This window comes from Hemicordylus capensis, chromosome 7, assembly GCF_027244095.1.
Source record: "Hemicordylus capensis ecotype Gifberg chromosome 7, rHemCap1.1.pri, whole genome shotgun sequence".
Taxonomy (NCBI): domain Eukaryota; kingdom Metazoa; phylum Chordata; class Lepidosauria; order Squamata; family Cordylidae; genus Hemicordylus; species Hemicordylus capensis.
Genome location: NC_069663.1, coordinates 22,832,983 through 22,860,637, shown reverse-complemented (window position 1 = coordinate 22,860,637; position 27,655 = coordinate 22,832,983). Strand labels below are relative to the sequence as shown.

At 49.9% G+C, this 27,655-nt stretch overlaps 2 protein-coding genes across 5 annotated transcripts; one reads left to right on the top strand and one right to left on the bottom strand.

Moving 5' to 3' along the window:
* Positions 1-1,061: 1,061 nt before the first annotated feature.
* ZNF575 (zinc finger protein 575) lies at positions 1,062-17,816 on the bottom strand. 4 transcript variants are annotated; one of them, XM_053267593.1, is made up of 3 exons: positions 17,684-17,816; positions 6,131-6,244; positions 1,062-3,749 (listed from the first exon to the last, which is right to left on the bottom strand). In XM_053267593.1, the coding sequence occupies exons 2-3, from the start codon at positions 6,210-6,212 to the stop codon at positions 3,052-3,054; spliced, it is 780 nt and encodes a 259-aa protein (XP_053123568.1). In that variant the 5' UTR covers positions 6,213-6,244; positions 17,684-17,816; the 3' UTR covers positions 1,062-3,051. The 4 variants fall into 4 exon arrangements, with proteins under 4 accessions (XP_053123568.1, XP_053123565.1, XP_053123564.1 ...); XM_053267590.1 differs by lacking the exon at positions 17,684-17,816 and adding an exon at positions 14,894-15,009; XM_053267589.1 differs by lacking the exon at positions 17,684-17,816 and adding an exon at positions 12,265-12,606.
* On the top strand, positions 17,769-27,655 carry ETHE1 (ETHE1 persulfide dioxygenase). The gene is made up of 7 exons (XM_053267594.1): positions 17,769-18,076; positions 21,982-22,126; positions 22,396-22,544; positions 23,659-23,788; positions 25,431-25,520; positions 26,153-26,269; positions 27,131-27,655. The coding sequence occupies exons 1-7, from the start codon at positions 17,915-17,917 to the stop codon at positions 27,181-27,183; spliced, it is 846 nt and encodes a 281-aa protein (XP_053123569.1). The 5' UTR covers positions 17,769-17,914; the 3' UTR covers positions 27,184-27,655.

Below are 27,655 nucleotides of genomic sequence, written 5' to 3'. Positions count from 1 at the left end.
GGGTTGCTCTTCCGTTTTCTTTCTAGGTCACAGAACAGACCCATTGTGAGAAATTTCTAGCATCCGGTTCATGGGGAATGGGAGTCGGAAAGTCCATACGAGCACGCTCGCAGGTCTGCAAGCCTTTCAAAGGGAGATCAGCTCATTGGAGCATTTCCCTCTGAGGCATGCAGGCTCTGCCAGCCTAGGTTCCCGAGATGACCCATCTGGATTGCCCATGTGCCCACCCAGCCCCAAGCACACAGCCTGATATGTTCCTCCGCCTCCCTCATCTAATGGATTTAGAACAACAAACATCCCAACTGTTTGCATAACTAAATGAATCTTTTGTAACTATCAAATATAACTAAATGAAACTTCTAACGGCAGGCCACACACTCAGCGCTGGAGCAGATGTGTCCTGCCCAAGCTCAGGAGCTGTCTACGCTCAGTTATTTGTGATCATCTGTGAGTAAAAAGCAAGGCATGATGGGAGTTGTAGTTCAACAGCAGCTGGAGAGCCAGGGTTGTCTGCCTCAGTGTAGATCAGTGGTTCCCAACCTGGGTTCCTCCAGATGTTGAACTACAACCCCCACCATCCCCAGCTAGAGTTTATTGTGGCTGAAGATGATGGGAGTTGTAGTTTGGCAACATCTGGAAGAACCCAGGTTGGGAACCATTGGTGTTGACAATGCTTAGCTAGATGCACCAGTGGCCTGTCCTGGTCTAAGGTAGCTTCCTCTGTAAGAATGTCTTTACGTACAAGATCTGATTGAGGTTCAACTACTCTTGCCTTTTCTTTCCAATAGTAAAATGCTCTGCAAGCTGGCCAGCAGGATATGTATATGGTCTATCCCAGGGCCCTCCTGCAGATGTTGGCCTACAACTCCCATAATCCCTGGCTATTGGCCACTGTGGCTGGGGATTATGGGAGCTGTAGTCCAAAAACAGCTGGGGGGGGCTAAATTGAGCATACCTAGTCTATCCCCACCACTCGATACAGAGAAAACTATATTGCCTCTGAAGGTAATAGTTGCCGACAGGCCTCACGTGCTCGAAGCTCACCGTGCCTCAAAATGAAGTCCGCTTTTATATGTTTTATTAATTTCCCAAGAAAAATAAGACAAAAGGCTCCCCAAAGGAGTCCTGCTTTTAGCATCAACTACGAACAGACCATGGACCAATCAGCCCCACCCCATCTGTCCCATGGCCCCCTGCAACCATCCAAACACGCTGCCGTCTTGCAGTGTCGGGGAATCCACCTGTGCTGGTTTGGGGCGGGAGGTGACCCGGGAGGGAAGAGGATACTTTGGCAAATGTTTAAAAAGATGTAAAGAATAAGAGTGCGATTCATCCAGGAATTGGGAGAGTGGGGAATGTGGGCTCGTGCCTAGAAAACTGGAGAAGACGTGTGGATAAGGAATCCAGCATTTACGGCCGAAAGACACATGGAACCTCAGAACTGAAAGGAAGGATGAAATACCACCAAGGAGGTTGCTGTCTTCCTGGGAGTTGGGGGCAAATCAGCCACACGGGAGGAACAGGAGGCCAAGAAGTTGTGTACACCAAGCAGGGAAAGCCAAAATTTCAACAGCCTGCTCGAACGGAAGAAATCGTGCGTAAGCTGCTTTCTGCTGTGCGGCAAACGCGTGTCCCTTTTGCAATCCACGCACGGGTTGGAGCGGCTGGGTGCATCTTTGGATGGAAATGGGCTGCCGGAACCAGTTTTTTTTGGCTGTGACTGGCACCCTGCTGGCTTCAGGCCTGTCTCTATGCCAAGAAAAGCTCCATAAGTGTTAACTTGTGAAGGTTTTTCTATTTTGGCTCCTCAGTGGGAGGGAGGGCTTACAACTGTAAAAAAGCACGGGACGCCCCCCCCCCTCCGGTTTATTTCTGGAAGTTGTCCCTCCGGCCCTTCTGGCATCAATCTTACTTTGACATTCAGAATCCCTTTGTCAGGGTAACATATTTGTTTTCAATATGATATTCTGTATTAAGCTGGTCATTGACCACAATAAAGTCGTTTGATTTGTCAGGCTCATCTCTGCCTCTATACAGGCTAGAAGGCAGTTGTTTTTCCTTCAATCAGACATGACATGCACCAGTAACGCGCTGGGGAGTTAAAACTCCCAGTTTTGTAGACGGGATGCAAAAACTGGGTTCACAACCAGTGTTCCCTGTAACAGGGATTCCCAGATGTTGTTGACTGCAACTCCCACCCTCCCAACCTGCAATGCTCTTTGGGGATGATGGGAATTGTAGTCAACAACATCTGGGAATCCCCCATTATGGGGAACACTGTTCACAATGCATCTGGTAGGCCACTATACATAACTGGGGTACAGCTCAGAGGCTGCAAGATTGACAGGATGGTCTTAAAGGAAACCTTTAGTTCTCCCGATCCTGAGTTGCACCTTCCACCTGCCAGCATGCACCAGTTCATCACAGCAGCACAGAAAACAAACAGCCCTGATAGTGGCCAGAGATTCATCCCATTCTCTGCAGAGCAATGCAAAATCCGTCACTCGGTGATGCTGAGGAAGGTTCGTGCAAAGCCCTTCATTTCCCATCGATCTTTGCAAGCTGTTTATGGGAACTGAACATTTGGACTTGGGCAGAATCAGGGCACAGAGTCAAGGTGATGGAGCAAACTCCAGAGCTCCATGAGACCCCTCAGGGGAAGCCAGAGGGAGATGGATGAAAGCAAAACGAGTTGCACAGACGTGCACGTTTCTGTGATTTTTTTTCAGGTTGCAGATTATTATTCTTTTTGTGATGCGGAACTCAGATTTTCAGCGCAGAATGGTGGGTCCTTTTTTCAGCTTGGTATACACAGCTCCGCCTACAGGGGGCTTCTACTTGGCACTGCAGGGTTAACGGGGAGTATTGACAAGACAGCACCATGGGCCAAGAAGCTAGGGGGGTCATGGAAGAGCGTCTTCACGTAACCCCCAAATCCCCCCCTCCTCAGGTTCAGTTATTTACAATGATCCCACCACAGCCACCAAACATCCAAACGCGTGAACTTCCTCCCCGCAATCCCCACATTGTCCGGACATCAAGAGCTCTGCTCTAGGACCGTTCCCCATTGCTGTGGCCCTTGTTTTGGGACAACTCATCCCCCACCTCCCCGTCCTCGTGCACCCGCTGGTGAAGCGTAAGATTGCGGAGCTGCCGGAAGCTCTTGCTGCAGTGCAGGCACGGGTAGGGGCGTCCCGCTGCCGCCGCCGCATGGATCTGCTGGTGGGCGGCGAGCTTGGATGGATAGCAGAAGCTCTTCCCGCAGCGGGTGCAAGGGTAAGGCCGCTGGCCCGTGTGGGTGCGGCGGTGGGCCGCCAACTTGGAAGGGTAGCAGAAGCTCTTGGGGCAGTCGGCGCATTTGTAGGGGCGCTCCGGGGTGTGGATCCACTGGTGGGCAGCCAGCTTGGAGCGGTGTCCAAAGCGCTTGGGGCACAGAGTGCAGGGGTACGGGCGCTCGCCGGTGTGCGTGCGGCGGTGGGCCGCCAGCTTGGACGGGTAGCTGAAGCTCTTGGGGCAATCGGGGCATTTGTAGGGGCGCTCGGCGCAGTGGGTCCATTGGTGAGTGGCCAGCTTGGAGCGGTAGACAAAGCGCTTCCCGCAATCCTTGCACTGGTAGGGGCGCTCCGAGGGCAGGACGGCGGGAGGCCGGGGGCGCCGGGGACGGGCCGGCTTGGGGGACTCCGTGGTGGGGGGCGAAGACAGGGCGGCAGGCGAAGGCGACTTGGCGTTCTCCTTCAGGGCTTGCGAATCTGGAAGGAGAAAAGTCAGAGGCTGACACCATCCCCTGGGTACTCTTCTACTGTCCCGTTCCCCCAACAACCTAAAGGCTCGTCTCCCGATCTTCAAGCCATTGCCTGTCTCTCCTCTTTGGCAGGGGTTCCCAACACGGGGGACCCAGAGTCCTCCCCACACCGAACTGTGCTGTTCATAAGCAGTCTTATTGAAATTAATGGAACACGTTTACTCCAGATGGGAGTAACTTCAAAATGTTTGTTTCAGTGGGAGTACTCAGCTGGCCCTATCCATTCCCAGCACAGCATCCCTCCAGTGGCTGTTGCTGGTGTCTATCTTATGTTTTTTTTTAAGACTGTGAGCACTTTGGGGACAGGGAGCCATTCCCTCCCTCCCTCCCTGTAAACCGCTTTGGGAAATTTGTTGAAAAGCAGTATATATTCTTCGCACTCATACTCATGGGTAACTTAATCTGGATGTAAGCCAGTGACTGGAATAACCTGTTTCATAACTGTAATATATAAATTTGGACGTGGGGGGGAGTGCTTGAGCTGAAGGTTTGCAACACAAGGGGTATGTTTGTTTAGAAAGATTGGGAACCTATGCTCTAGGACAGGCCTGCTCAATTTAGCCCCCCTCCCAGCTGCTTCTGAACTACAACTCCCATAATCCTCAGCCACAGTGGCCAATAGCCAGGGATTATGGAAGTTGTAGACCAACATCTGCAGGGGTGAAGTTGAGCAGCCCTGCTCTAGGAGATAGGCAACCTTGGCTCTCTAGCTGTTGCCAGGTTCAATCCCTGACATCCCCAGTTAAAGCAGGGGTCTCAAACGGTGGCCCTCCTGCAGATGTTGGACTACAACTCCCATCATCCATGGCTACTGGTCACTGTGGCTGTAGATGATAGGAGTTGTAATCCAACCCCAGCTGGAACGCCACAGTTTGAGAACCCGGAGTTAAAGGATCAGAAAGCAGCTGATGAAAATACCCCTTCCTGAGTCCCTGGATAGCCATCAGAGTAGATCACATCAGGTTAGATTGACTAAAGGCCTGGCTTAGGATAATGCAGTTTGATATTTGCAGTTTGAGAGGGCCTTTTCAGTGGTCGCACCCCGTTTATGGAACAGCCTCCCCAGTGAGATTCGCTTGACTTCATCACTTTGTTCTTTTAGATGCCAGGTTTGACCGGATTCTTAACTAATTTTAAAATGAGTTTTTAAGCTGCTTTGGATTATATCTCCCCCCCACTTTTGTTTGTTTTGTTTGTTATGATTTAATGCGTTATGTGTTTTTATTGTATGTTTTAATCCTCTGCTGTGAGCCGCCGAGAGAACAATTTGTCATGGGGCAGCTTAACAAATAAAGTTTATTATTTATTTATTTAGTAGACTTATTCATTTCGAAATATACTCTGCTCTTTGGGACCAAATCTTCCCAGGATGGTTAAGAACCATAAAATACATAGCACTGCTATCCAAAAAGAAAACAGCAATAAGAACAGACAGCACCAAGACCAATCCCAATTTAAAATCAACAATATAAAAATCTGCAGGGATGGTCTATTCAACATGCCTGCCTCCCTTGCTCATAACTCAGAGAGTCAACTGGCAGCTGAATTCCCGATCCCGCCCTCCTGTTTGTTAACAGCTCTATCCACCCTGAAGGAGGGAAATGAGGCTTATGCAGCAGCACTGCAGCCTAGGGTTCAACATGGTACCTTTACCTAAAGTAAAGGTAAAGTGTGCCATCGGTGTCAACTCCTGGCAACCACAGAGCCCTGTGGTTGTCTTTGGTAGAATACAGGAAGGGTTTAGAACATGAGAACATCAGAACAGCCCTGCTGGATCAGGCCCAAGGCCCATCTAGTCCAGCATCCTGTTTCGCACCGTGGCCCACCAGATGCCGCTGGAAGCCACAGGCAGGAGTTGAGGGCATGCCCTCTCTCTTGCTGTTACTCCCCTGCAACTGGTATTCAGAGGCATCCTGCCTTTGAGGTGGGAGGTGGCCCACAGCCCTCCGACTAGTAGTCGTTGATAGACCTCTCTTCCATGAAGTTATCCAAACCCTTCTTAAAGCCATCCAGGTTGTTGGCTGTCACCACATCTTGTGGCAGAGAATTCCACAAGTGGATTATGCATTGTGTGGTTTGCCATTGCCTCCTCCCGCGCAGTCTGAGATGATGCCTTTCAGCACCTTCCTATATCGCTGCTGCCTGATATAGGTGTTTCCCATAGTCTGGGAAACCTACCAGCAGGGATTCGAACCGGTAAACTCAGGCTTGCTAGGCAAGTCATTTCCCCCCTGAGCCATTACGTGGCTACCTGGTACAGTCCTACCCAAGCGGAATTCAGGTTTGTCCACTCGGGGGGGGGTGTGTGTGTGCCCTGAGATTCCTTACCCGCAACACTGCTGCTCAGAGGGTTGCTGGCCACTCCATTCTTGCTGTTGCTCACGCAGGGCTGTTCTCCCCTTTCCAGCATTAGGACAAGCGTTGGTCTGGCCAGTATGAACCCTGCACAAATACGGGAGAAAGGTGCAGTGTTAGACACAGCAACGGATCAGGACAGTAGCCCAGGAGAAAGAAGAACACAGGAACTTAGAAACACAAGTAGTTGCCTTATACAGAGTCCAAGCATTGGTTGCATTGGTCAGCACCTGGTTGCAAACTGCTACCACACACAACCCTAGGCATGGGGAGCGAGGGCGGAGTAGGCATGTGTACGTGGAACGGACTTGATGTAGGAGCTCAGAGCATCCTGACTCTGGAAAACGATGACGACGACAAAAACCCTCACAAGCAACTGCACATGACTCCTGATTTTTAAGAGAGCTGCAGAGAACCTAGAACAGGGGTTCTTAACCTTGGGGTCCCTTCAGGCTGTTGGAGTCACAGTGTTCCCTCTAAGGCGTGCGCATGTGCACGTGCTCACAAGTTTGTGGATGTCCGCTTCGTTCGTTTTGGATCCTGCTCAGATGGAATCAAGAAAGCCTCATTCTGAATGCACATGCGCACACACTGCCTTGATACTGCCGCCCAGAACACAACTCATTCTGCGCACAGATGGGAAAAATGAGAGAGCACACTGGTTGGACTACGGCTCCCATCATCCCCAGCCATGGCCTTTGGGGCTGGGGGATGATGGGAGTTCTAGTCCAACAACATCTGCGGACCCAGGGTTAAGAAACCTTATTCTTATTTATGTATTATTTACTTTTCTATGTACTCTGTGAACTTTGGTTGTAGGGCAGTATATAAATATCCATAGTAGCAGCAGCAGTAGTATTCTAGAGGGAGGGTTTACCACTCCCCTGCAGTTTCTCCAATAGAAATCCCACCCCGCTCTAGCGGCTATCAGCCACGCAAGTAAAAAAAAAAAATACAGCTATCCGTATCATGTTGAATTCAATGGGGCTTACTAATGGCACAGCGGGAAAGTAACTTGCCTAGCAAGCCAGAGGTTGCCAGTTCGAATCCCTGCTGGTATGTTTCCTAGACTATGGGGAACACCTATATCGGGCAGCAGTGATATAGGAAGATGCTGAAAGGCACCATCTCATACTGCGCAGGAGGAGGCAATGGTCAACCCCTCCTGGATTCTACCAAAAAAACCCACAGGGCTCTGTGGGCACCAGGATTCGACACCTGATCACCAGGAGACGGCACAACTTTACCTTTTACTCCCAGGAAAGTGGATATAAGATTGCAGCTTTTGCCGCACACAAACACCCCTGCCCCCTGGGGAAAGTCCTGCAGATACCCATAATTATGGCTGCCTTTTCTACCCCTGCCCCTTGCTGGGCCAATGGCAGCTTTGGGGAAGAGGGTGGATTCAGAACAGAGAAACAGAACTGGGGCAGGGAAGAGCAAAACACCCCCCCTTCCTAGAGGCGTCTTAAAATGCTTTAAATCCTAGGGAAATCCCATCCCAAATCTCCCAGGTCACGCTGGCTTCGGGCCCGCGACAGGCTTGCAAACAGACAGACCCTCGCCTGGTCGCCTGTGGCGTCCGACTTGGCTCCAGGCGATCATGCAGAGCCGTTTCCCGCCTGTCGGCTCTTGCCCCCCCTTCCTAGGCCACTGGCGGCGGCCACTGTGGGGAAGCCCAAAGAAGCGGCCCGGTGGCTTTGGCGGACTTGCTTCCGAGCTGGACCCGGGGCTTGGCGTGGGGCAGGCGGGTGCCCGAGGCCTGCGTCCACTAGCGGGGCTCCGGTGGGCACGGCTCCCTCTCCCAGCCCCTCGTCTCTCGCCGGGCCCCAGGATCCAATTAGTGCTCTCTCGCTCAACTTGGCGTAAGTGTGGGGTTGCCATGGCAACTCGCTCGGAATACAGGCCAGCGAGGAGGCGGCCGCCGTGGGTGAAGAGAGAGCCGGGCCGCAGGAGACGAGCCTGGGATTCTGCACGCTGGCCTATGGGCAAGAGAGAGACGGAGCCAGCTAAAAAGGCCAAAAAACCCCCAACAACAACCACCCAACCAAAAACCCCGAAGGGAGCAGATCTCCACTCGCACCAAGGCCCCGGCTTCTGTTTTCAATGCCAGGCCTCGAGACTGAAAGACATGGAGTAAAAGCAGATTAAACGGCAGCAGAGTTTTCACATGTCAGGTCTAGACACTGAACAAATGGTTTTCAGAGCAGGGAGTGGCATGCTTAGGTAGACCCGAGACCCATTCGCACATTATGTTAGAACGGCGAGTGTACAGTGTACACGGGTTGCAGATCTGTACGCAGGCACAGTCATTCGCATGGTATGCTGAACGCAGGGACAGATGTACACTTCCTAGCTGTATCATGCGTTGGAAGGGCCTGTATCCAGGTCCACTTCTAGAATAAACACAGGTGCGGTCATTCACACAACCACGTATACGAGTGTACAGACATCGGTGCATTTGTACAACATAAGATCCGAATCAGGCTCCAGTAGGGTTGCCAACTGTCTCTCATTACATGCCAACTGTCTCTCATTACCCTAACCCTAACCCTCATTTCAGGGATGGAACGGCGGTCCCTATAGGGATAGCATTTGTCCCTCATTTTGCTGGTGGGGCCAGCAGCTTCTTATTTTGAGAAGTTTTGGGTTGAAAAGTGGTATAACTTGAAAATGTTCTAAATAATAACAATGCTGGCATCATTCAATAACATATCATTCAATTACATATACATCAATGATTACATATACATCAATGATACTCGGGTTCTTAATTACCACTGCATACATCTCCTGGCCCCCACCTGCGAGCCCCCCCCCCCGCCAAAAAAAGCTTGTGTCCCTCATTCTGGCAATGAAATGTTGGCAACCCTAGGCTCCAGCGTCTTCCCTATTCGCCTTCTTCCACCCAAGTCTGCCCAAATAATTCCTCATCCGAGAGGTTCTTCTAAGCTACTCCCAGCATTTGAGGTCAGGCAAGGGGTGACCGGGGAAAGGACCTTTTCAGTTGTGGCCCCCCCTCCCATGTGGAATTCCTGAAACTGAATAAGTCCCACACAGAGAATATGCCCTAAGATACCTAAAGTTGCCCCGAGATACCTAAAGGACTGCTTCCCCCCCCCCACCCCACCCACAAAACCCCTGTGTTCACCTTCCACATTCTACCATTCACAGAAGTGAGGCTGGGTTGGCATGCAAGAAGGCCTTTTATTTGGTGGTGCACAGCATGTGGAACTCCCTGCCACAGGAGGGCCATTCGTAACCTGCTGTAACACACTCTGTGTGGGGCTGCCCTTGAAGAATGTTCAGAAACTGCAGCTAGTGCAAAATGTGGCTGCTAGGATTTTATCTGGAGCTGCTTGCTGGGATCATATTACAACCATTCTGAAAGAACTGCACTCGCTACCAATTTGTTTCTGGATCCAATTCAAAGTGCTGGTTTTGACCTTTAAAGCCCTTAATGGTTTGGGCCCTGGAAATCTGAAGGGCCACCTGCTCCCAAGAGTCTCTGCCCACAAGGTCATCAGAGGGGGCTTTGCTCCACTTGCAACAGTGAGAGAGGCTTGGCTGTTGAGCATGTGGGACAGGGCCTTCTCAGTCATTGCCCTCAGGCTCCGGAATGCTCTCCTGGCTGGCATCCACTCCTCAGCCTCCATCATCAGTTTTTAGAAAATAAGCTTAAAACGTGGCTCTTCACCCAGGCTTTTATATGAGTACAGTTTGTACAGAGTACAAACCACTTTGGGATTGTTTTAATGAAAAGCAGTATAGAAATGGAACAATAAACAAGCAAGTTAGTAAATAAGTAAGTAAGTAAATAAATTTGACAAATGCACTCTTTGATGTAACTTACAACATAGTATCGCAGAGATTCTCAAACACAGGTACCCTGATGTTGGTGGATTACAACTCCCATAATCCCTCCCAACTGTGGTAAGGGGTGTTGGGAGTTGGAATCCAAGAACATCTGGAGATCCTTGTTTGGGAACCCCTTTAGAGTGCGGACCAGGAAATTAGGCCAAAAGGCTTCACAGAAAAACTGAAAAAAGTCATTTTAGACTGTGTGCCCTGAAAATTTTATTGAAAAGTGGCTTATATGAATTTTAAATGTTGGCTAACAATAAGCCTTGGAAGGGAAGTGGTGACAACGTTGTCCATTTCTGTCTCATTGCTTCCAGCAGAAACGGGGGTGGGTGGGTGTGTGTGTGTGTCAAATGTCAGATCCAGCATGGTCCACAGCAATTCCCACCACAATCTGCACAAGTTACTGAATCATCTTCACGGTCACCTTCACAGCTGATCCAAGTTTTGGGTGGGATCCACAAATCTAGGCTTAGCTCACTAGCCACACATTATTTGTGGTTGCCACTCATCCCCTCTCTTCCCTCAGATCCTTTTCTGGCACACAGGCAAAGGGCTTAGGAGGGAAGTGGGTCTTCTGTCATTTGCACTGGGATATGGAGATGGGAAGAAACGGGGAGCCCTCTCCAACTCAGAAAGGATTCCTGTTGTTCCTTACCTTCTCAAAATGGCACTGGAAATGAGACCTCTGGTGAGGAGATCTGTGTGATGCTGGGTGTCCTGCTCGTCGGGGGGGGGCACTTGCCACTGGCAAGTGGATTTGTAGATGCCTGATCACATGGCTTTTGACAGATGGCTTTTAGGGGACAGAAGGCTTGCTGTAGGGGTCGCCAGGAACTTTCCCAGTCAGAAGGCCTTACTGCGGGTTTACTGTGATGCTTTACTGTGAGTTCAGTTACCCCCCAAAAATGACACGTATTTTTTTTTAATTGGGCTGTACTCTAACATGCAAGGAGAAACCCGAATTGTGTGTGAAGTGCTCCCCAATAGCACGCAGGGACTTCGGGGTAAATTTGGCCGATATGTGAAAAATTCAGGTGGAATAGGCCATTTTTAGCAAAAGATGGGTGTGAAACCACTGACCTCCTTTGTTAGAAAGGGATATGTACACTGCACACACATTTGCCACCAGAACCAGGAAATCTGGCACATGCTAGCTTTGACTGAGCAAGTTTATTATTTTTAATTGCTACTATTTGGGGATCAGCTCCTTCCTTCACACTGTCCTTCACTTCCTCAAGGAAATCAAACCAACTTTCTCCACCACCTCCAGATGGATAGGACCAATCCTAAAATATTGGGTACTGGAGGATATTGTATGTGTGTGCACATGGCATGTATTTACACCCAACAGATATCTGGATTTGGTGCAATGCACCCAATTTTATCTCATCTGGTGTGATGCTAACTGTGGTAGCACCAAAAAAATATTGGGGAAGGGGACAGAAGGGGCAATGTGAGGCAGGGGGGAGCTTTGCTAGACTTCTGAAAGTAAATGCCACATTCACGCCCCCACCCAAAACATATCTTCTCTGGTTGCGATGGAGTTAAGTTGTTTGGAAACATGCTGAAGATCACAGCCTTCTTTGAATGGCCAGCCGAGTCTGGGGGGGGGGATGAATGGGGAGAGTCACTTCTTGCCTCCTCCCCATCGCCCCTCCTTCTGGGGCTGCCTATGTGGCCTAATGGGTTGGCAACAGCTGGAGCAGAATCGGAACACAGGAAGCTTCAAGCTGCTGCCTTCTACTGAGTCAGACCCTTGGTCCATCTCCCTAAATATTGCCTACACAGGCCGGCAGCGGCTTCTCCAAGGTTGCAGGCCGGAGTCTTTCCCAGCCCTATCTTGGAGATGCCGGGGAGGCGACTTGGAACCTTCTGCATGCAGATGCTCTCCCCAGAGCGGCCCCATCCCTAAGAAGAGGAATATTTTGCAGTGCTCACACTAGTCTCCCATTCAAGTGCAAACCAGGGCAGACCCTGCTTAGCAAATAGGACATTTCATGCTACTATAAGACCAGCCCTCCTCCCAATCAGCTAGCCCCCATGAGCCCGCCCCCCCCAGGCCCCCCATCAATGCCAACGGTGGTGGGGCTCTCTCTCCCAGGAGATGCCCCGATCGCCTCGCTGTGGCTCCCCCTCCGCTAGCGCATCCCTCCCGCTTGCCCCACATCCATCTCTCCAGCAGCGGCGGGGCCTTCTGCGCCTGCCGCCTCCTCTCCCTCCTCCTCCCAGCGCCCCTCACTCACCCGCCCGGGAGCCTCCCCCGGCCTCGGGCTGCCTCTGGGGTCTCCCCTTCATGAGCCGATCACGCCGGGTCATGCTGTCCCCGCCGGGGGCCAGGCCGTGCGCCCCACCGCATCCCTTCCCCAGCCGGTCCCCCAGCGATGCGCAGCAGCCCCAGCCCGCCTGGCTGGCTGGAGAGGAGGGTCTTTGCTCGCTTGCAGCTTGCTCGGCCAATCGGCGCCTTTCCCCTCTTCTCCCCCCCCCTTTTCTTGAGGGGGGAGGGAAGAAAGGGAAGAAATGTCTAATGACGGCAGCGGCGTCTAGGGGGGCTCCTCGGCAGCCGGAGACTCTCCCCGCCTCCCCCACCCGAAGCACAACACACAATGGCATCCCTGCGGGGGGTGGGCAGCGAAGGCACCCCCGCCCCGGCAGCATCTCCGAAGAGCCCCGATCCTATCCACCGAGGCCTCCTCAGAAACCAGCCAAGCTGAGGGCGGCAGCCGAAAAGCCCGAGCGTTTGCATGCACGCGGATTGGGAAGGAAAGCTTGCTCAGTGGGCCCTTACTCGCGAGGAAGCGTATATGGGCTCGCAGCCTTCAAAACCCCTATTGCAAACCCGCACCCCTCCCCGCCTTGTATCCAAGGTCTCTGTCTCCCAAGAAAGCAGACATACAGTTGCAGCCTCAGCTTATAGGAAGTCCCACTGCATTCAGTGGCTCTTACTCCTAAGAAAGACTGCCCTCCCAACAGGCTTACTCTGACCAGATTTACTCAGAAGAAAACCGCCCCCCCCACTTTAATAGGACTTCCTTCTAAGTCAGGATACAACCCTATGCTCAGTAACCCTCTTCCACCAGCAGCCCTTCCCTTCCAAATAAATACCCACAGGATCAGGCCTCTCTGATCCCAAAGGCAGGCGAGCTGTTGTAGGTGGGCAAGCCACTGTTCACTCTGTACCTGTTCAGAGACTCTCTTTCCTTTGATACTACCCTTTTGCTATGGCTGAGCCCTGATATGAGAGTGGGGCTGTAGCAACTGCTTTGCATGCAGAAGATCCTAGGTTCACTGGCAGCATCTCCACGTAGGGCTTAATTTCTGCCTGCAACCTTGGAAAAGCTGCTGCCAGTCTGGGGAGACAATACTGAGCGAGATGGACCAATGGTCTGACTCAGTATACAGCAGCTTCCTGTAATATTTGGACTGTTAGCTGGTCAGAGACCATAATCAAGTTATTTGATTTCATTTTCTATTTGGACTGAGTTCATCGGTTATAGGGCTAAATCTACCCACCCTAAACCCACTGTAACTAAGCCTGTGGCCCTAAAGTAACTGCATATTAATCTCCTTATTCTTCTATTTCCCTCCCTTTCCTTCACTCTTCTCCCTTCTGCATATGTATAGATTGTAATCCCCTTTGGGGCAGGGACCTGCCCTCTCATTTTTGGTCAAGTGTTATATTTTTATAATGTTTGATGCTTCAGGATAGGGAACCCTCTTCTTACTCCTTTAGCTAAGCAAACCCTTTTGTGCACTTTTATTGAATTAAAAAGGAAGGGCATGAGAACAACAAGTGCGGTGTATATGTAGTCCCAAGGACTCAAATAGGCCCTTTCACTCATTGTATTATTTCTTGGCAGTATCTATAGCTTTTTGCCATGCAATAAGAAAGGACAGGGAGGAATTACAATTAAATTAAATTATTCAAAATATTGAGATATATTGCTTTTCGTCACAAAAAAGGTCTACAAGCAATTTACACAGCAAGAAGTGTTTCTTAAAAATAGTTCCTTGACTATTGGGGGGGGGAGGAGTCACAAGGAAGGGATCAGCACTGAAAAGCACTATGCTGGGACTGAATAGGGGAAATTGCTCACTCCCTGCTTAAAATAAGAGAGTCTTCACTTTCAAGGATGCCTCTTTGCCCAGTTAGCCAGAGCACAGAGTTAGCAACACTTAAAAAACAACAAAAAACAAAACAAAAAAAAACTTATATACTCTCTATTCAAAAGTTCCTTATTTTGCAATTGAGGTAGGCTGAAGGATTGTAGTGACAAAGAAAGGAGTCTCTGAGCATGCACAGAGTGAACAGGAGCTTGCCCACCTTTGGGATTAAGGAAGAGAGCAACCTGACCCCAAGGGTGTTTCATTTGGAAGGAAAAGGCTGTTGACTTAAGAGGGCAAAGTGAGGAAAGCAGAGGGCAGCGTGAGGAATTGTGGGGCATAATTTCAGATTCCAGAGCGACCCCCTTGTTTAGCAAGGCCCACTTTCGGATAGAATAAAGATTAAATGGGGTGTGTGTGTGTGTGGTTAAGGGCATCCTTTGCACTGCAGTGACATCCCCCCACCCCACCCCAAGTTGAGTCTTCTAGACGTGCAGCAACAGGTCGAGTAGCCATCCACTCCCTTGTTTAAAGATTTGTGCTTTTGGCATGCACAGCCACTCCGGAGCGTACCATTTGTGAACCGTATTAAGAGGCACAGAAAGCAGAACGCGTCGCGAAAAGCAAAAGGGAGAAATGGAGCGGAGCAGAGCAGATCATGTGAGCGTTGTAACATTCCAGTCACACACAAGGGGTAGCACGGCAACATTTCACAATCAGGCAAGGGAAGCGCAAAGGAGAGAAGCAGTCTATGCAACCGAGCAAAACTACCTGCCGCAGAACCAACTGAACAGGTCTTGTTGAGCAAATGCGCGTCTGGGCAGAACCACATTCGGGGAAGATTTCCCACCCCCGCTCTCTGGCTTATGGTTTCGCCCAATGGAGAGGGCAAAGTGCGACGGTGGCCGTCGAAAGACAAACTTAATCGTCGTGCTTGGAAAGGAGCTGCATTTTTCAGTCTGCAGTTTCCCAAGATGAACCCCTTTCAGCGAAATAGATGGGGCTTACAGGTACTATGATGATAGCCCACTTACTCCACCCCCTTGCCCTGCTCCTGTGCTTTAATACGAGCCCGATGCTCAGAAATTTAGTAGGCAACGTTGAGATAAGACGTGGGGAAAGTTTCACTTGCCTAATTTCTGTTTCTTTATTTCGCAGATTTATCGACTGCTAAATTATTGCACAAAATATTATGCAAAGTAATATTTTGCAAAATTATTTGGCAACCATACCGATTTTTCCTCTCTAAACCATGATGAACAGCAAAAATAAAATACACAATAAAACATAACAACAGGGACAGATGAAAAACAAGAGAACTGGCAGATAACCAACAGTTCTAGGCTGCAATCTGATGTGCTTCCCTGAGAACAAATCCCACAAATGCAGTGCAGTTGCCCAGGGGTGGGGGTGGGGGTCACAACTGCACTCCCTTGAAGTGAAATATACAGTTATTGTAGGTTCTGTGGTCTGGAAAAGTTTGGGGACATGCAATGTACATAACCAATGAAACTACTCAGGAATGAAAAGTCCTGTGATTTAAAATGTCATGGTTCAGGATGAGGATTAACTCTGCAATGTGGACAAGCTCAGAATCTGTAGTCTTTGCTGAAAAAGGCAAAGAGAAGAAGAGATGGGGAGGAGGCACTTATTTTAGCCAGGAATGCATTCCAGAGTCTTGGGGCAGCAACAGAGAATGCCTGTCCCTGAGTAGCCACCAGACGAGCTGGTGGCAACTGCAGATGAACCTCTCCAGCTGATCTCAATGGACGGTGGGGCTCATGGCGAAGAAGACATCCGCTTAAATACCCAGGGCCTAAGCTGTTTAGGGCTGTATAGGTTATAACCAGCACCTTGTATTTTGCCCAGAAACTTATTGGCAGCCAGTGTAGCTGTATGGAGTAATATGGTCTTTCTGAGATGACCCAGAGACCAACCTGGCTGCTGCATTCTGGACCAACTGCAGTTTCTGGATTACGTACAAAGGCAGCCCCACATAGACTGCATCGCAGTAAAGTCTGGAGGTTACCAGCAGATGTACCACTGTGCTGATGGGGGTGGGGGGGAGGAAAGGAAAGGCTGTGCCATTGGGTCGGTGGTCTAGGAGAGGAGAGCTGGTCTTGTGGTAGCAAGCATGACTTATCCCCTTAGCCAAGCAGGGTCTGCCCTGGTTGTGTATGAATGGGAGACTTGATGTGTGAGCACTGGAAGATATTCCTCTCAGGGGATGGAGCCGCTCTGGGAAGAGCAGAAGGTTCCAAGTTCCCTCCCTGGCAGCATCTCCAAGACAGGGCTGAAAGAGATTCTTGCCTGCAACCTTGGAGAAGCCGCTGCCAGTCTGGGTAGACAATACTGAGCTAGATGGACCTATGGTCTGACTCGGTATATGGCAGCTTCCTATGTTCCTATGCACATACACTGTCCAGGTGCCCCCTTCTAACAGATCAGCCCTGGGACAGACTCAAAGTAATCAGTAGCTGGATAAGGGGGTCAATCCAAAACAAAAAGTGGCCAATCCCACAAAACGAAATAAATCCCCGCAACCTTCTCCTCTTATGCAGTCATCATGTGGACTCCGCTGGTGCCAGTCTGTGTGCATAAGGATGGCCACATCTGGAGGTGTTTACACTGACATTTCTCTTGCCCTCTACGTGACTCAAGGCAAGAGTTGGACAAAGCACAGAGGAGTGCTTGTTTGCAAAAATGAAGGAAGGGTTTACAGTCCCGTTTACAAGGCAAGGGAGGGCCCATCTCCGTGTTCACTAACACTTGCTCTTGCATTCATAAAAAGCCCTTTTGGCAGGTGTGTCTCGGGCAGTGTTTCTTCTCCACTGTCCCTTTAGGCATCTGACATAGTGGGCTCCAGTCCATGAAAGCTGATGATGCCATGAGTCATCTGTGCAGCGCTTAAGGTGGCACAGTCGTCTGTGTGGCATCCCTAAATAGGTGGTCCCTCCCCCTTTTTTAAGCCCCCGTGCTCATGCTAGGAACAGGCCTGGCTCATTAAACTTTTCCTCTGGCTCCCTAAGCTGGAACAGACAGCACAAGCTAGGGGTTCTCAAACGTTGGCCCCCAGCTGTGGTTGGACTACAACTCCCTTCATCCCCTGCCACAATAGGATGACGGGAGACAGGGGCAATGGGAGTTGTAGTCCAACCACAGCTGGAGGGCTACGTCTATCAGTGGCTACTAGTCTGGTGGCTATTGGCCACCTCCAGCTTCAGAGGCAGGATGCCTCTCAATACCAGTTGCAGGGGAGCAACAGCGGGAGAGAGGGCATGCCCTCGCCTCTTGCCCGTGGCCGTGGGCTTCTCAGAGGCATCTGGGACGGCCACTGTGTGAAACGGGATGCTGGATGGGCCTCATCCATTCCAGCAAGGCATCCATTCCTGCAGGGCTGTTGGACTACAACTCCCAGCACCCACTGCAGCCATGGCCTCCAGCCACAGTGGCAGGGGACGATGGGATTTGTGGTCCAGCCCCACTTAGGGCGCCCAAGTTTGAGACTCCCCCCCCCCACCGCGCCTGCTCTCCAGGCTGTTGCTGGGCTAAAATTCTCACCATCATCCCCAGCCACGAATAAATCAACTGCGCCCGGCGGGGGTTGGTTGCGAGGAGTCGTGGCTGCGGGAAACGCGGGGCTCGGCCACCCCGGTTCTGTGTTGCTGGCCCTTTAAGGAAGCCGGCCCCTCCCTCGTCCGCGCCGGCCCCCGCCTCCACGCCAGCCTCGGAGCGGTTAAAGGGCGCCGCGTCTTTTGCGCCTTGCTGCCCTCGAAGCCTGGTACGCGAGCGATGGCGCTGCTGGCGGCGCGGAGATTCCCTGCGGGAGCGATGGTCGCAGCCGTTGCGCGGAGTCTCGTGGGCCAGCGCCTCACTTCCCCCCGGGGAGCCAGCCTGCCCCAGCGGCGCTCCTGTGCCCGCTCCGCCCAGCGCCAGGGGCTGCTCTTCCGACAGGTGAGTTGCAAGGAGATCCTCGCCCCGCTTCTTTCGGGCTGGGCTGCGAGGTCGGTGGGGTGCCCCGCCGCCCCCTCCCAGCCTGCCTCTGAGAAGGAGCCGAGCTGGACGAGCGAGAGCGTTTGCTGACAAGCTACTTTTGTCAGCCTGCTTTAATCAACAACAACAACAACAACGAGTAATAATAAAATAATGCAGGGTTTCTCAACCTCGGGTCCCCAAATGTTGTTGGACTACAGCTCCCATCGTCCCCAGGCTTTGTGGCTGGGGAGGACGATGGGAATTGTAGTGCAACAACACCTGGGGACCCGAGGTCAAGCAATGCTATCTAGCATAATCTAATCTGGAAGGGTGGCCTCTCCTGCTGCTGTCCTCCGTGTGGGTTGCCAGCTTCCTCCCCTGGCTTGGCTCTTCTGCCTTTAACAGTCGCAGGGCAAGTAGCAGTTCAGAAGGGCAAAATCCCATGCTGCTTCCTCACCCCTGCCCTTTGTGGGTGGGGAAAAAAACTCATTGCCTTTTACATGTCTGCTTGCTAGGAGCCCTGCTGCCTGCAAGAGGTGACAACCCTAGTTCTAGCTTGCTTTCTTCTTTCTCTAGTACTAGACTTGGCATGATCCCTAAATTAGAAGGGCGGGCGGTGGTGCTAGGAGCTGGAACTTCTGAGTTCCGTTTCCTGGATGTCTAAATCTTCCTTTAGCTGCCCGGGACGCCCTGCCCCACAACCCCTTGGCGAGTTGCATCCTAACTTTGGTCACTTCCTCTTGGGCCTGAAATAAATGCATGCCTGTCTGCAGACAGAAAGAGGGGGAAAAGAGCATGTTTCAGAACTCTGGCTTCATTTCCGTGTTTGGGCCTTTTAATGAAAGGCATAGCTACAGGGCCAGTAAAATAAGGTGGCAACCCTACGTTGCCCTGTAGTTGAGGGGTGTGTGTGTGTGTACATTTTGCACTCCCCCAACCAGAAGGATCCTTCCCACGCAAAGAGTAAAGGCTGATCAGCAGCCTTGCTACAATTGAACAAGGGGGGGGATCTTCCTGGAGGGAGGGGCCCTGCTGGTTGGGGGACAGCTGGCTCTTTGTTCCCCTCTTGCACCTTTCAGAAGAAGATGGGGTGGGGGCCAGTGTTCCCTCTAACAGGGATTCCCAGATGTTGTTGACTACAACTCCCAGAATCCCCGGCTGCAATAGCCTTTGCTTGGGGGTTATGGGAGTTCTGGGAATCCCTGTTAGAGGAATTCCTGGTGGGGGCACCATCTTCACTTTTTGCCCCAGATCCCACTCCAGCCTTGCTACACCGCTGCTTATCATAGGAAGAGGATTATAATTTATGCCTTTTGGGGTAGGCTATTATAGCTAGTGGCCTGTTTCACACAATCGTTTGAGTCTAGGCTTAATGTGAGTTACCAAAACCTATGTGATTGTGTGAACCCACACCAAGGTGGTTTACAAATATGACGAATATTTATATACTGCTTTTCAACAAAAGTTCCCAAAGTGGTTTATGTAGTAGTAGTAGTAGTAGTATTGCTAGTAGTAGTAGTAATATTATATTAATTATTATTATTATTATTATTATTATTAATTATTATTAAAATTTTTAATTAACAACAGTCGTGGCTCCCTGTCCCCCTAAGGGCTCACAATCTTAAAAAAGAAACCTAAGATACACACCAGCAAGAGCCACTGGAGGGATGCTGTGTTAGAGATGGATAGGACCAGTTGCTCTCCCCGTGCTAAATAAAGAGGATCACCACTTTTAAAAAGTGCCTTTTTGCTCAGTTAGCAGGAGTCCATGTTTACAGCCCAAGATGAACCTGATTCCGCCCCTCCCACCTTAGCGTGGTTCACACAATCATGCTCATGTCAGTAACCCACATTAAGCCTAGATACAAATTATTGTGTGAACAAGGCCATAGAATTGTAGAATGTTAGAGTTGGAAGTCACCCTGGAGGTCATCTAGACCACCCCCCTGCTCAGCCCAGGAAAGTATCACAGCATCCCTGATAGATACTTATCCAGCCTCTTTACTGCAAAGCTCCAGCTAAGGAGGCTTATCAGTGTGCAAGGCGTGCTGATCCACCATAAGTTAGGGGACACTCTTCCTAATGCCGAGCCCAAAACGGCTTCCTTGCCACTCCAACCCATGGCTGAACCCTTGTGTAGGGTCATGCCTTTTATCTCTCCCCCACCTCAAGGCAGATTCCAGGAATCTTGCTATCCAGGGTTCTTGCCACAATTAACAGCTAGATTAGTTTGTCAATCAATTTGATGATTAACTTATTCCTTGTCTTTCAACCTGTGGACCAGCTTTGTGCTTGCCAGAGTGGAATCTAGGAACTGGCAAATGCTGGAAAGCCATAAACGAAAAACCTCAGTCAGCAAAACTGGACTGCTAAAGCCTGGAAGTTTGCTGAACTGGCAAAACAAATTTAACACGCGGCACACACACTTCAAATATTACCTTATCTTTTATTGACTTTATGTGTACAAAATGGTTGACAGCCTGATTAAGTTATTTATGAGTAGTCGCACTGAAGTTAATGGGACAAGTTATTGGCCTGTCCCGTTTCAGTGGGACTACTGCATAAGAACAGCCCTGCTGGATCAGGCCCAAGGGCCATCTCACCCAGCATGCTGTTTCCCACAGTGGCCCACCAGTTGGAACCCACGAACAGGAGGCGAAGGCATGCCCCCTGTCCTGCTGTTGCTCCCCTGCCACTGGGATTGTGTTGTGTAACTCGGGAGTAACTTCGTCTGGCCACCCGCCAAAATAAGTTGGATATGACACTTTGCTACATCATAAATTGCAGATTATTGCAACATATACCTTTTTGAGTCTTCAGGAACTGTGACTGGTACAGTAAATGCTGCAGATGTGCTGGGCATATTCAGGACAGATGGTGGAGAACTGGAACATAGGAAGCTGCCATACGCTGAGTCAGACCCTTGGTCCATCTAGCTCAGTATTGTCTTCACAGACTGGCAGCGGCTTCTCCAAGGCTGCAGGCAGGAATCTCTCTCAGCCCTATCTTGTAGATGCTGCCAGGAAGGGAACTTGGAACCTTCTTCTCTTCCCAGAGCGGCTCCATCCCATATGGGGGAATACCTTACAGTGCTCATTCTTCTTAACAGTGTGGGTCCAGGATACCTGAGGGACTGCCTGCTCCTAAGGGTTGCTGCCCACTTGATGAGGTCATCTGAGGGGGCTCTGCTCTGGGTGCTGACAATGAGGGAGGCTCGGCTGTCATGTGCTCGGGACAGGGCCTTCTCTGTTGCTGCCCCCAGACTCTGGAATGCTCTCCAGGGGGCTATTCGCTCCTCAGTCTCCATCACAGTTTTAGAAAGTGTGTGTTTTAATGAAAGGTGGTATATAAATTTAACAATAAAATAAAAATAAACCCCGAAAGCCCTAAACAGTCTGGGGCCTGAGTACTTAAAGCCCAGGCGACACATTCAGCTAAATGCATAGTTTGGTTCTTTCTGTGTGCCTTTCTCTTTGCAAACCGCAGTAGGAAGGGAAGCCATCAGGACTGGGATTGGAGTTTGTAAAAGTAAAGTGTGCCGTCAAGTCAGTGTCAACTCCTGGCGCTCACAGAGTCCTGTGGTTTTCTTTGGTAGAATACAGGAGGGGTTGACCATTGCCCCCTCCCACACAGTATGAGATGATGCCTTTCAGCATCTTCCTAGATCGCTGCTGCCTGATATAGTCCCAGCGGGGGATTCGAACTGACAACCTTCTGCTCGTTAGTCAAGCATTTCCCCGCTGCACCACGTAAGGAGTTTGTAGGTAGTGGATATTTAACCCCTCATTATAACCCCAATGGAAATCTCTCTCCGACCCCCCCCAAAACTACAATGAATAACCCTCCTTTCATGGGCAACCAAAATCTGTCTGTCCCACAAGTTATTTGAAGAAGAGAGCTTCACGTACACCTACCTGCTGGCAGATACGAAAACCAAGGAGGCGGTTCTGATCGACCCCGTCCTGGAGACGGCCAAGCGGGATTCAATGCTGGTGAAGCAACTGGGCTTGAATTTGCTCTTTGCTGGTGAGTCTGGGTTCAGTTTACGTGGGGTCTTGATGGTGCAGTGGTTGGAGTGCTGGACTAGGACCGGGAGACCCGAGTTCAAATCCCCATTCAGCCATGAGACTAGCTGGGTGACTCTGGGCCAGTCGCTTCTCTCTCAGCCTAACCCACCTCGCAGGGTTGTTGTGAGGATCAGCATAACCATGTGCACCTCTCTGGGCTCCTGAGAGGAAGAGCGGGATATAAATGTAAAAATAAATAATGACGTTCCTCTTCTTGCCCCTTCCCAGTTAATACTCATTGCCACGCTGACCATATCACAGGCACCGGACTCCTGAAACAGTTGCTACCAGGATGTCGTAGCGTTATATCCCGGGAGAGCGGAGCCTCTGCTGACCTCCTGATCAAGGAAGGACACACGCTTACATTTGGGGCTTTCGTAAGTGGAGTGATCACGAGAGTCCTTGGCAGCTGATATTGGGGCTCTTGCAGTCTGTGTTAGATCTTGGTTCAAGGCCCCTTTTCGCCGTTTCTGTGTGTGACTTTGGGCAAGTCACAGTTTGCTTTTATCTGCATAGTGGCAATAACTTCCTACCTTGCAGGGTTGTTGTTGGGAAGTGGCAGACTAGCAGCTGAGTTGTGCCCCCCCAGATGGAAACAGACAGCAGTGACTCTAAATTTTGGCAGATCATCATTCTTTTTTGGACCCTGCTTTTCCGAAATAAATATTTTTTAGGAACATAGGGAGCTGCCTGAATCAGAACATTGGTCCATCTAGCTCAGTATTACCTACACCAACTGGCAGCAGCTTCTCCAAGGTTACAGGCAGGAGTCTTTCCCAGCTCTGCAGATGCTTCCAGGGAGTGAACTTGGGGTCTCAGATGCTCTTCCACAGAGCTATGGTCCCATTCCGTAAGGGGAATATTGTACAGCGCTCACATGTAGTCTCTCATCCAAATGCAAACCAAGGTGGACTCAGCTTCGCAAAGGAGACAACTCACGCCCTCAAGGGGACAACTACTACAAGACCTGCTCTCCTTCCCATTATTCAGTATAATTATTTATTTAACGCAGAAACTCATGAGAGAGGAGAGGAGGAGAGCTGGTCTTGTAGTAAGCATGACTTGTCCCCTTAGCTAAGCAGAGTCTGCCCTGGTTGCATATGAATGGGAGAGTAGATGTGTGAGCAATGTAAGAGAATCATTCCCCTCTGGGAAGAGCTGAAGTTTCCAAGTTCCCTCCCTGGCAGCATCTCCAAATAGGGCTGAGAGAGATTCCTGCCTGCACCCTTGGAGAAGCTGCTGCCAGTCTGTGAAGACAATACTCCGCTGGGTAGACCAATGGTCTGACTCAGTATATGGCAGCTTCCTATGTTCCTATGATATTGCTGTATTCTGTTTTTAAATACTGATAATTTTGTGTTAGACTTTCAAGCAGTTGCTTTAATATTCTCAGCTGTATTGTGCTATAATCCATTTTTAAAATGAAATAATGAGAGTGAGTGAGAGAGAGATGGTGCACGATTCCCACAGACTGTCTTGCTCTCCCTGCAGGCTCTGGAACCTCGCTCCACCCCTGGGCACACAGATGGCTGCCTGACCTACGTGCTGAATGACAAGAGCATGGCTTTCACTGGGGATGCCTTGCTAATCCGGGGCTGTGGCCGGACAGACTTCCAGCAGGGTACGGAGGCCTTGCAGAAGCGATGATTGTGAATGCCGGGGCACCTCTCTAGTGCCTGGGAGCCCAGAGACATGGCATAGCAGGCTGGGGTTCCTATTAAACACATATCGAGAAGAAAGAGGTTAAACCTTTCTTTCCTGATTTGAGTTGTCCACATTCAGAGAGCTTTGCCGAGGCTAGCGTTCCAAATTGGGTGTGTGGCAATTGGAAATGGTACAGGTCAGAATTCTCCTGCTGCAGACCTTCATAACCTGTAGATCAACTGTCTTAGAATGGCAGCCCGTGAGCTGGACTCTCAAATTCTGGCCATGGGTACCACCTCAGAGTAATTTTTGGCGACCTCTAGTTCTTGGCAACATGCAGTGCAGCCGCCTATTCATTCATTCATTCATTCAACATATTTTTATACTGCCCAAAACTTACATCTCTGGGCGGTCTACAACAAGATGAAAACAAAAGTAAAACATTCATTAAAAACAAAAACAAGACATTTAAAAACAAGACATTTAAAATACAATTTACAATTTTTTAAAAAATATTCTAGAAACAACATGAAAACAATCAAAACAATATCAGTTATTTTCCCCTAGAGATGGAAAATAGGTGATAGCATTGTGGCACTGACAACGTTGTGCTATATAATCCATTCAGAAAATGAAAGAGTGACAGAGAGACAGACCATGAGCGTCACTGAATGTCTTGCTGCAGGCCCTGAAACTTGAAACTCCCCACCACCACCACCACCACCAAACCATTAGTGTAAAATTCCAGTCATTTTTGCACAAAGGAAGGTGCTAGGCCAGGTCTGAACTACATAAGGCCTGGTGAGCAGATCTGGCCCACAGGGACTTATTTTGCTGGCCCCAAGGTAGGAGTATCCTCCAGAAGGAACCATGAACAGCAGGATCCATGAAGACCTCTAGGACTGCACGCCTAGGATTGGAGCCTAAAAGCAACTGTGATGGAGTAGGAGGAGGAGAGGACTTGGTATTTATTTGGGGCTGGCATACATTCCAGATGCCCTACTGTCTGAGCAGAGACAGGGCCTATTTTTATGGGCACTCTCCTTGGTTAAAATTGTGGGTCCCTTGAGGGAACGACCCATAAGTAACTAACAGTTACTTCTATTAGTGTGTTTTAATTCATTTTAATGTCATGATGCACTGAAAATTGACCTCTTCCTCTGCATGCTGAGTCCTGGTTGGTTCTGGCCCATGGGGGCATTTGAATTGTGTGCCCCTGTGCTATAGTAACAATGAACAAATTGCTGTACTCTCTCCATGGAGTAGTCTTTGGAGGATATTCCTGCCAATTTCCATTTCCATTTCTCTGGCCACATCAATAAAATCTTATAGTCGTCTTTTGCTTTTTGGACTGGTAAAAGCTCTTACAGCTCCCTTGCAAATTTGGCTGCTGGAGGCCCGCCGGTCAGGAACATAAAAGCCTGATAACAGCCTGCAAGCTGCAAGTTTTGCAATGCTATTGCCTGTTTTCCATCTCTAGGGGTGTAGAGTCAAAAATCACAATGGAGCCTTCGTCTCTCAGATGGTACCAACCACCCCAGCTTGCTCATGTATTGTGATAGAGGGTGCAGGAATTAGCTGATGCTTGCAGCTCGGCCCACTTCCCTCTCTCCTTCCAGGCTCGCCAGAGACCCTCTATCGCTCCGTCCATGAGAAAATCTTCACACTCCCTGGTGACTGTCTAGTCTACCCTGCCCATGACTATACTGGTAAGTTGATGCCTTCAGTATGACACTAGGGGGCGCTGTGGCACAGTTGGTAGTGGTGGCGGCAAAGATGGCCACCCTCTTGCCCTCCTGTGTTCATATTAACTTGCAGAGGGTAGTTTGAGGCAGAAACCATAAAATCAAGGGGCACCTTTAAAGCTTGTATCATAGCCTAAGCTTTTTGTGGCTATCTGATGGAACATAACTCAGTAGGAGATTACAGCTCCCATCACCCCTGTTGGCCACTGTGGTGGGGATATTGTTGCCATGCCCTCCGAAATTCCAGGTCTCACCCGGATTTTAAGCATCTCACCCAGATTGTTTAGCCCACCCAGATTCGCCTGGATTTCAGCTTTCTTTTTTTTTTTTTTAAAAAAGGCTAAGCTCTAGCCCTTGTAGAACAGAGTTCTGGAGCAAAAGGTGCAGTCACTATTCTGCTCAAAAATTATTTTCAAGCCAATTTACATAATATGCAAAATAGGCACCCAGATTTGGAAAGCCAGAATATGGCAACCTAGGTGGAGATGATTGGAATTGTAGTCCAACAGCAGCTAGAGCACCAAAGTTGTGCAGTCTTGTGTAGAACTTTGCAAGGTGTCCTCCTTAATGCCCCCCCCCGCGCCCTCCCTTTTCAGGCCAGACGGTCTCTACAGTGGAAGAAGAACGAACCCTGAATCCTCGTCTGACCTTGTCCAAAGAGGAATTTGTGGAATTGATGAAGAATCTGAACTTGCCCAAACCCAAACAGATCGGTGAGGCTTCCTTCTCTTCTCCGGATTCAGGGAGAGAACTGCCAGCCAATATTATTTTTGCTTTATAGAGGTTTCGCGTGCGACTTCCCTCAGGGAATCCTGGGAATTGTAGTTTGTTAGTGAGAACTCTCATAGAGGATCCCTTGCAGAACTATGGATCTTTGGGTCAATGGGAGACTGTTGCTTATGCACTTTTAAGTCAGCTTAAGTTGGTAGTATAGATATACCTGAAGTCCGTAATCCAGAGGTTCTTAACCTTGGGACCCCAGATGTTGTTGGACTACAACTTCCTTCATTCTTGAGGAGGAGAGCTGGTCTTGCAGAAGTGAGTATGACATGTGACCTCGTTTGGAAGTTAAATTACCCCCCCCATCTGACATCAGATGTAGGGGGCGTGTCTGAGGCGTGAGGTGTGGCCCCTGAGGGGTGGTGACCCGAGTTCTTTGAACCTGTCTGCTCAATGGTGGCTCTGCCCCTGGCCTGATGGCACAGTGGTCTGACTCTGTATAAGGCAGCTCCTTATGTTCCTTAGTCACAGTGATCAAAGTCTGTTTTTGCTGGGGATGATTGGAGTTGTAGTCCAACACCAAATGGGACCCAAGATTAAGAAGCACTGCCATAAATATGTAAAGTGTATTATTGCAGAGTGTGGGAAAGTGGGTTAGAATAGGAAGTCTGGGGGAGATGGTTGTTCTCCAGGGTTAAGACACTTGGAAGAAAATCCCCTTGAACTCTGTAGGACTTACTTCAGAGAAATCTTGCATATGGCCAGTGTGCAGTTGCTGGTTAGGCCGGGGCCCCCGAGTCTGTGAGCGAGAGTGAGGTCTCTGGATAATGCACCTGCTCTCTCGTTTTCTGCAGATCTTGCAGTACCTGCTAACCTCAAGTGTGGGATTCAAGATGTACCATCCTAGCCTCTTCCTCTAGGCTGTGCCTGATCCACCGGGATTACAGCTTCTGAATCATTTCAAGGGGGTCTCCACAGCGATTGCTTCAGAGAGTGTAAACAACTGTCTTAGCATTCGCTCTGCCCTAATCGGTGAGAGAAGATGGCAGTTGCTTGGAGCAGCAAGTGCATAGTTGGATCATGCCCCTTCCCCCACACCCTGGTATCCTGATGAAGAAGCATTAATCTCTTAGGGGGCTCCCTTCTTTGGTCTGTTTTTCATTATCTCTTTGCACTGTCCACGGTCTCCGTTATGTCCCTTTCAAATTATTGCACTGTGTTGATGTTGCCCTCGGGAGTGGGCGACTCCAGTTTCCAGCTTCTCCCCTTTCCTGGATCAGAAGGCGGAGAGACCTTTGTACTGTGAATGTTTGAAACTCAGGGTGAGGGAACTTGGCGTGTAAGGCTCCTTGTTTCTAATAAAGTAAATATTTTTTGTT

Excerpts from the sequence above, each read along its gene's own strand:
- ETHE1 (XM_053267594.1), top strand. The coding sequence starts at position 17,915 with ATGGCGCTGCTGGCGGCGCGGAGATTCCCTGCGGGAGCGATGGTCGCA. Across the intron at positions 23,789-25,430 it reads CCGGACAGACTTCCAGCAGG|GCTCGCCAGAGACCCTCTAT; the intron begins GTACGGAGGCCT and ends CTCTCCTTCCAG. Across the intron at positions 25,521-26,152 it reads CCCTGCCCATGACTATACTG|GCCAGACGGTCTCTACAGTG; the intron begins GTAAGTTGATGC and ends CTCCCTTTTCAG.
- ZNF575 (XM_053267589.1), bottom strand. The coding sequence starts at position 12,337 with ATGACCCGGCGTGATCGGCTCATGAAGGGGAGACCCCAGAGGCAGCCC. Across the intron at positions 6,245-12,264 it reads CGGGGGAGGCTCCCGGGCGG|GGTTCATACTGGCCAGACCA; the intron begins GTGAGTGAGGGG and ends GTATTTGTGCAG. Across the intron at positions 3,750-6,130 it reads TCTGAGCAGCAGTGTTGCGG|ATTCGCAAGCCCTGAAGGAG; the intron begins GTAAGGAATCTC and ends TTCTCCTTCCAG.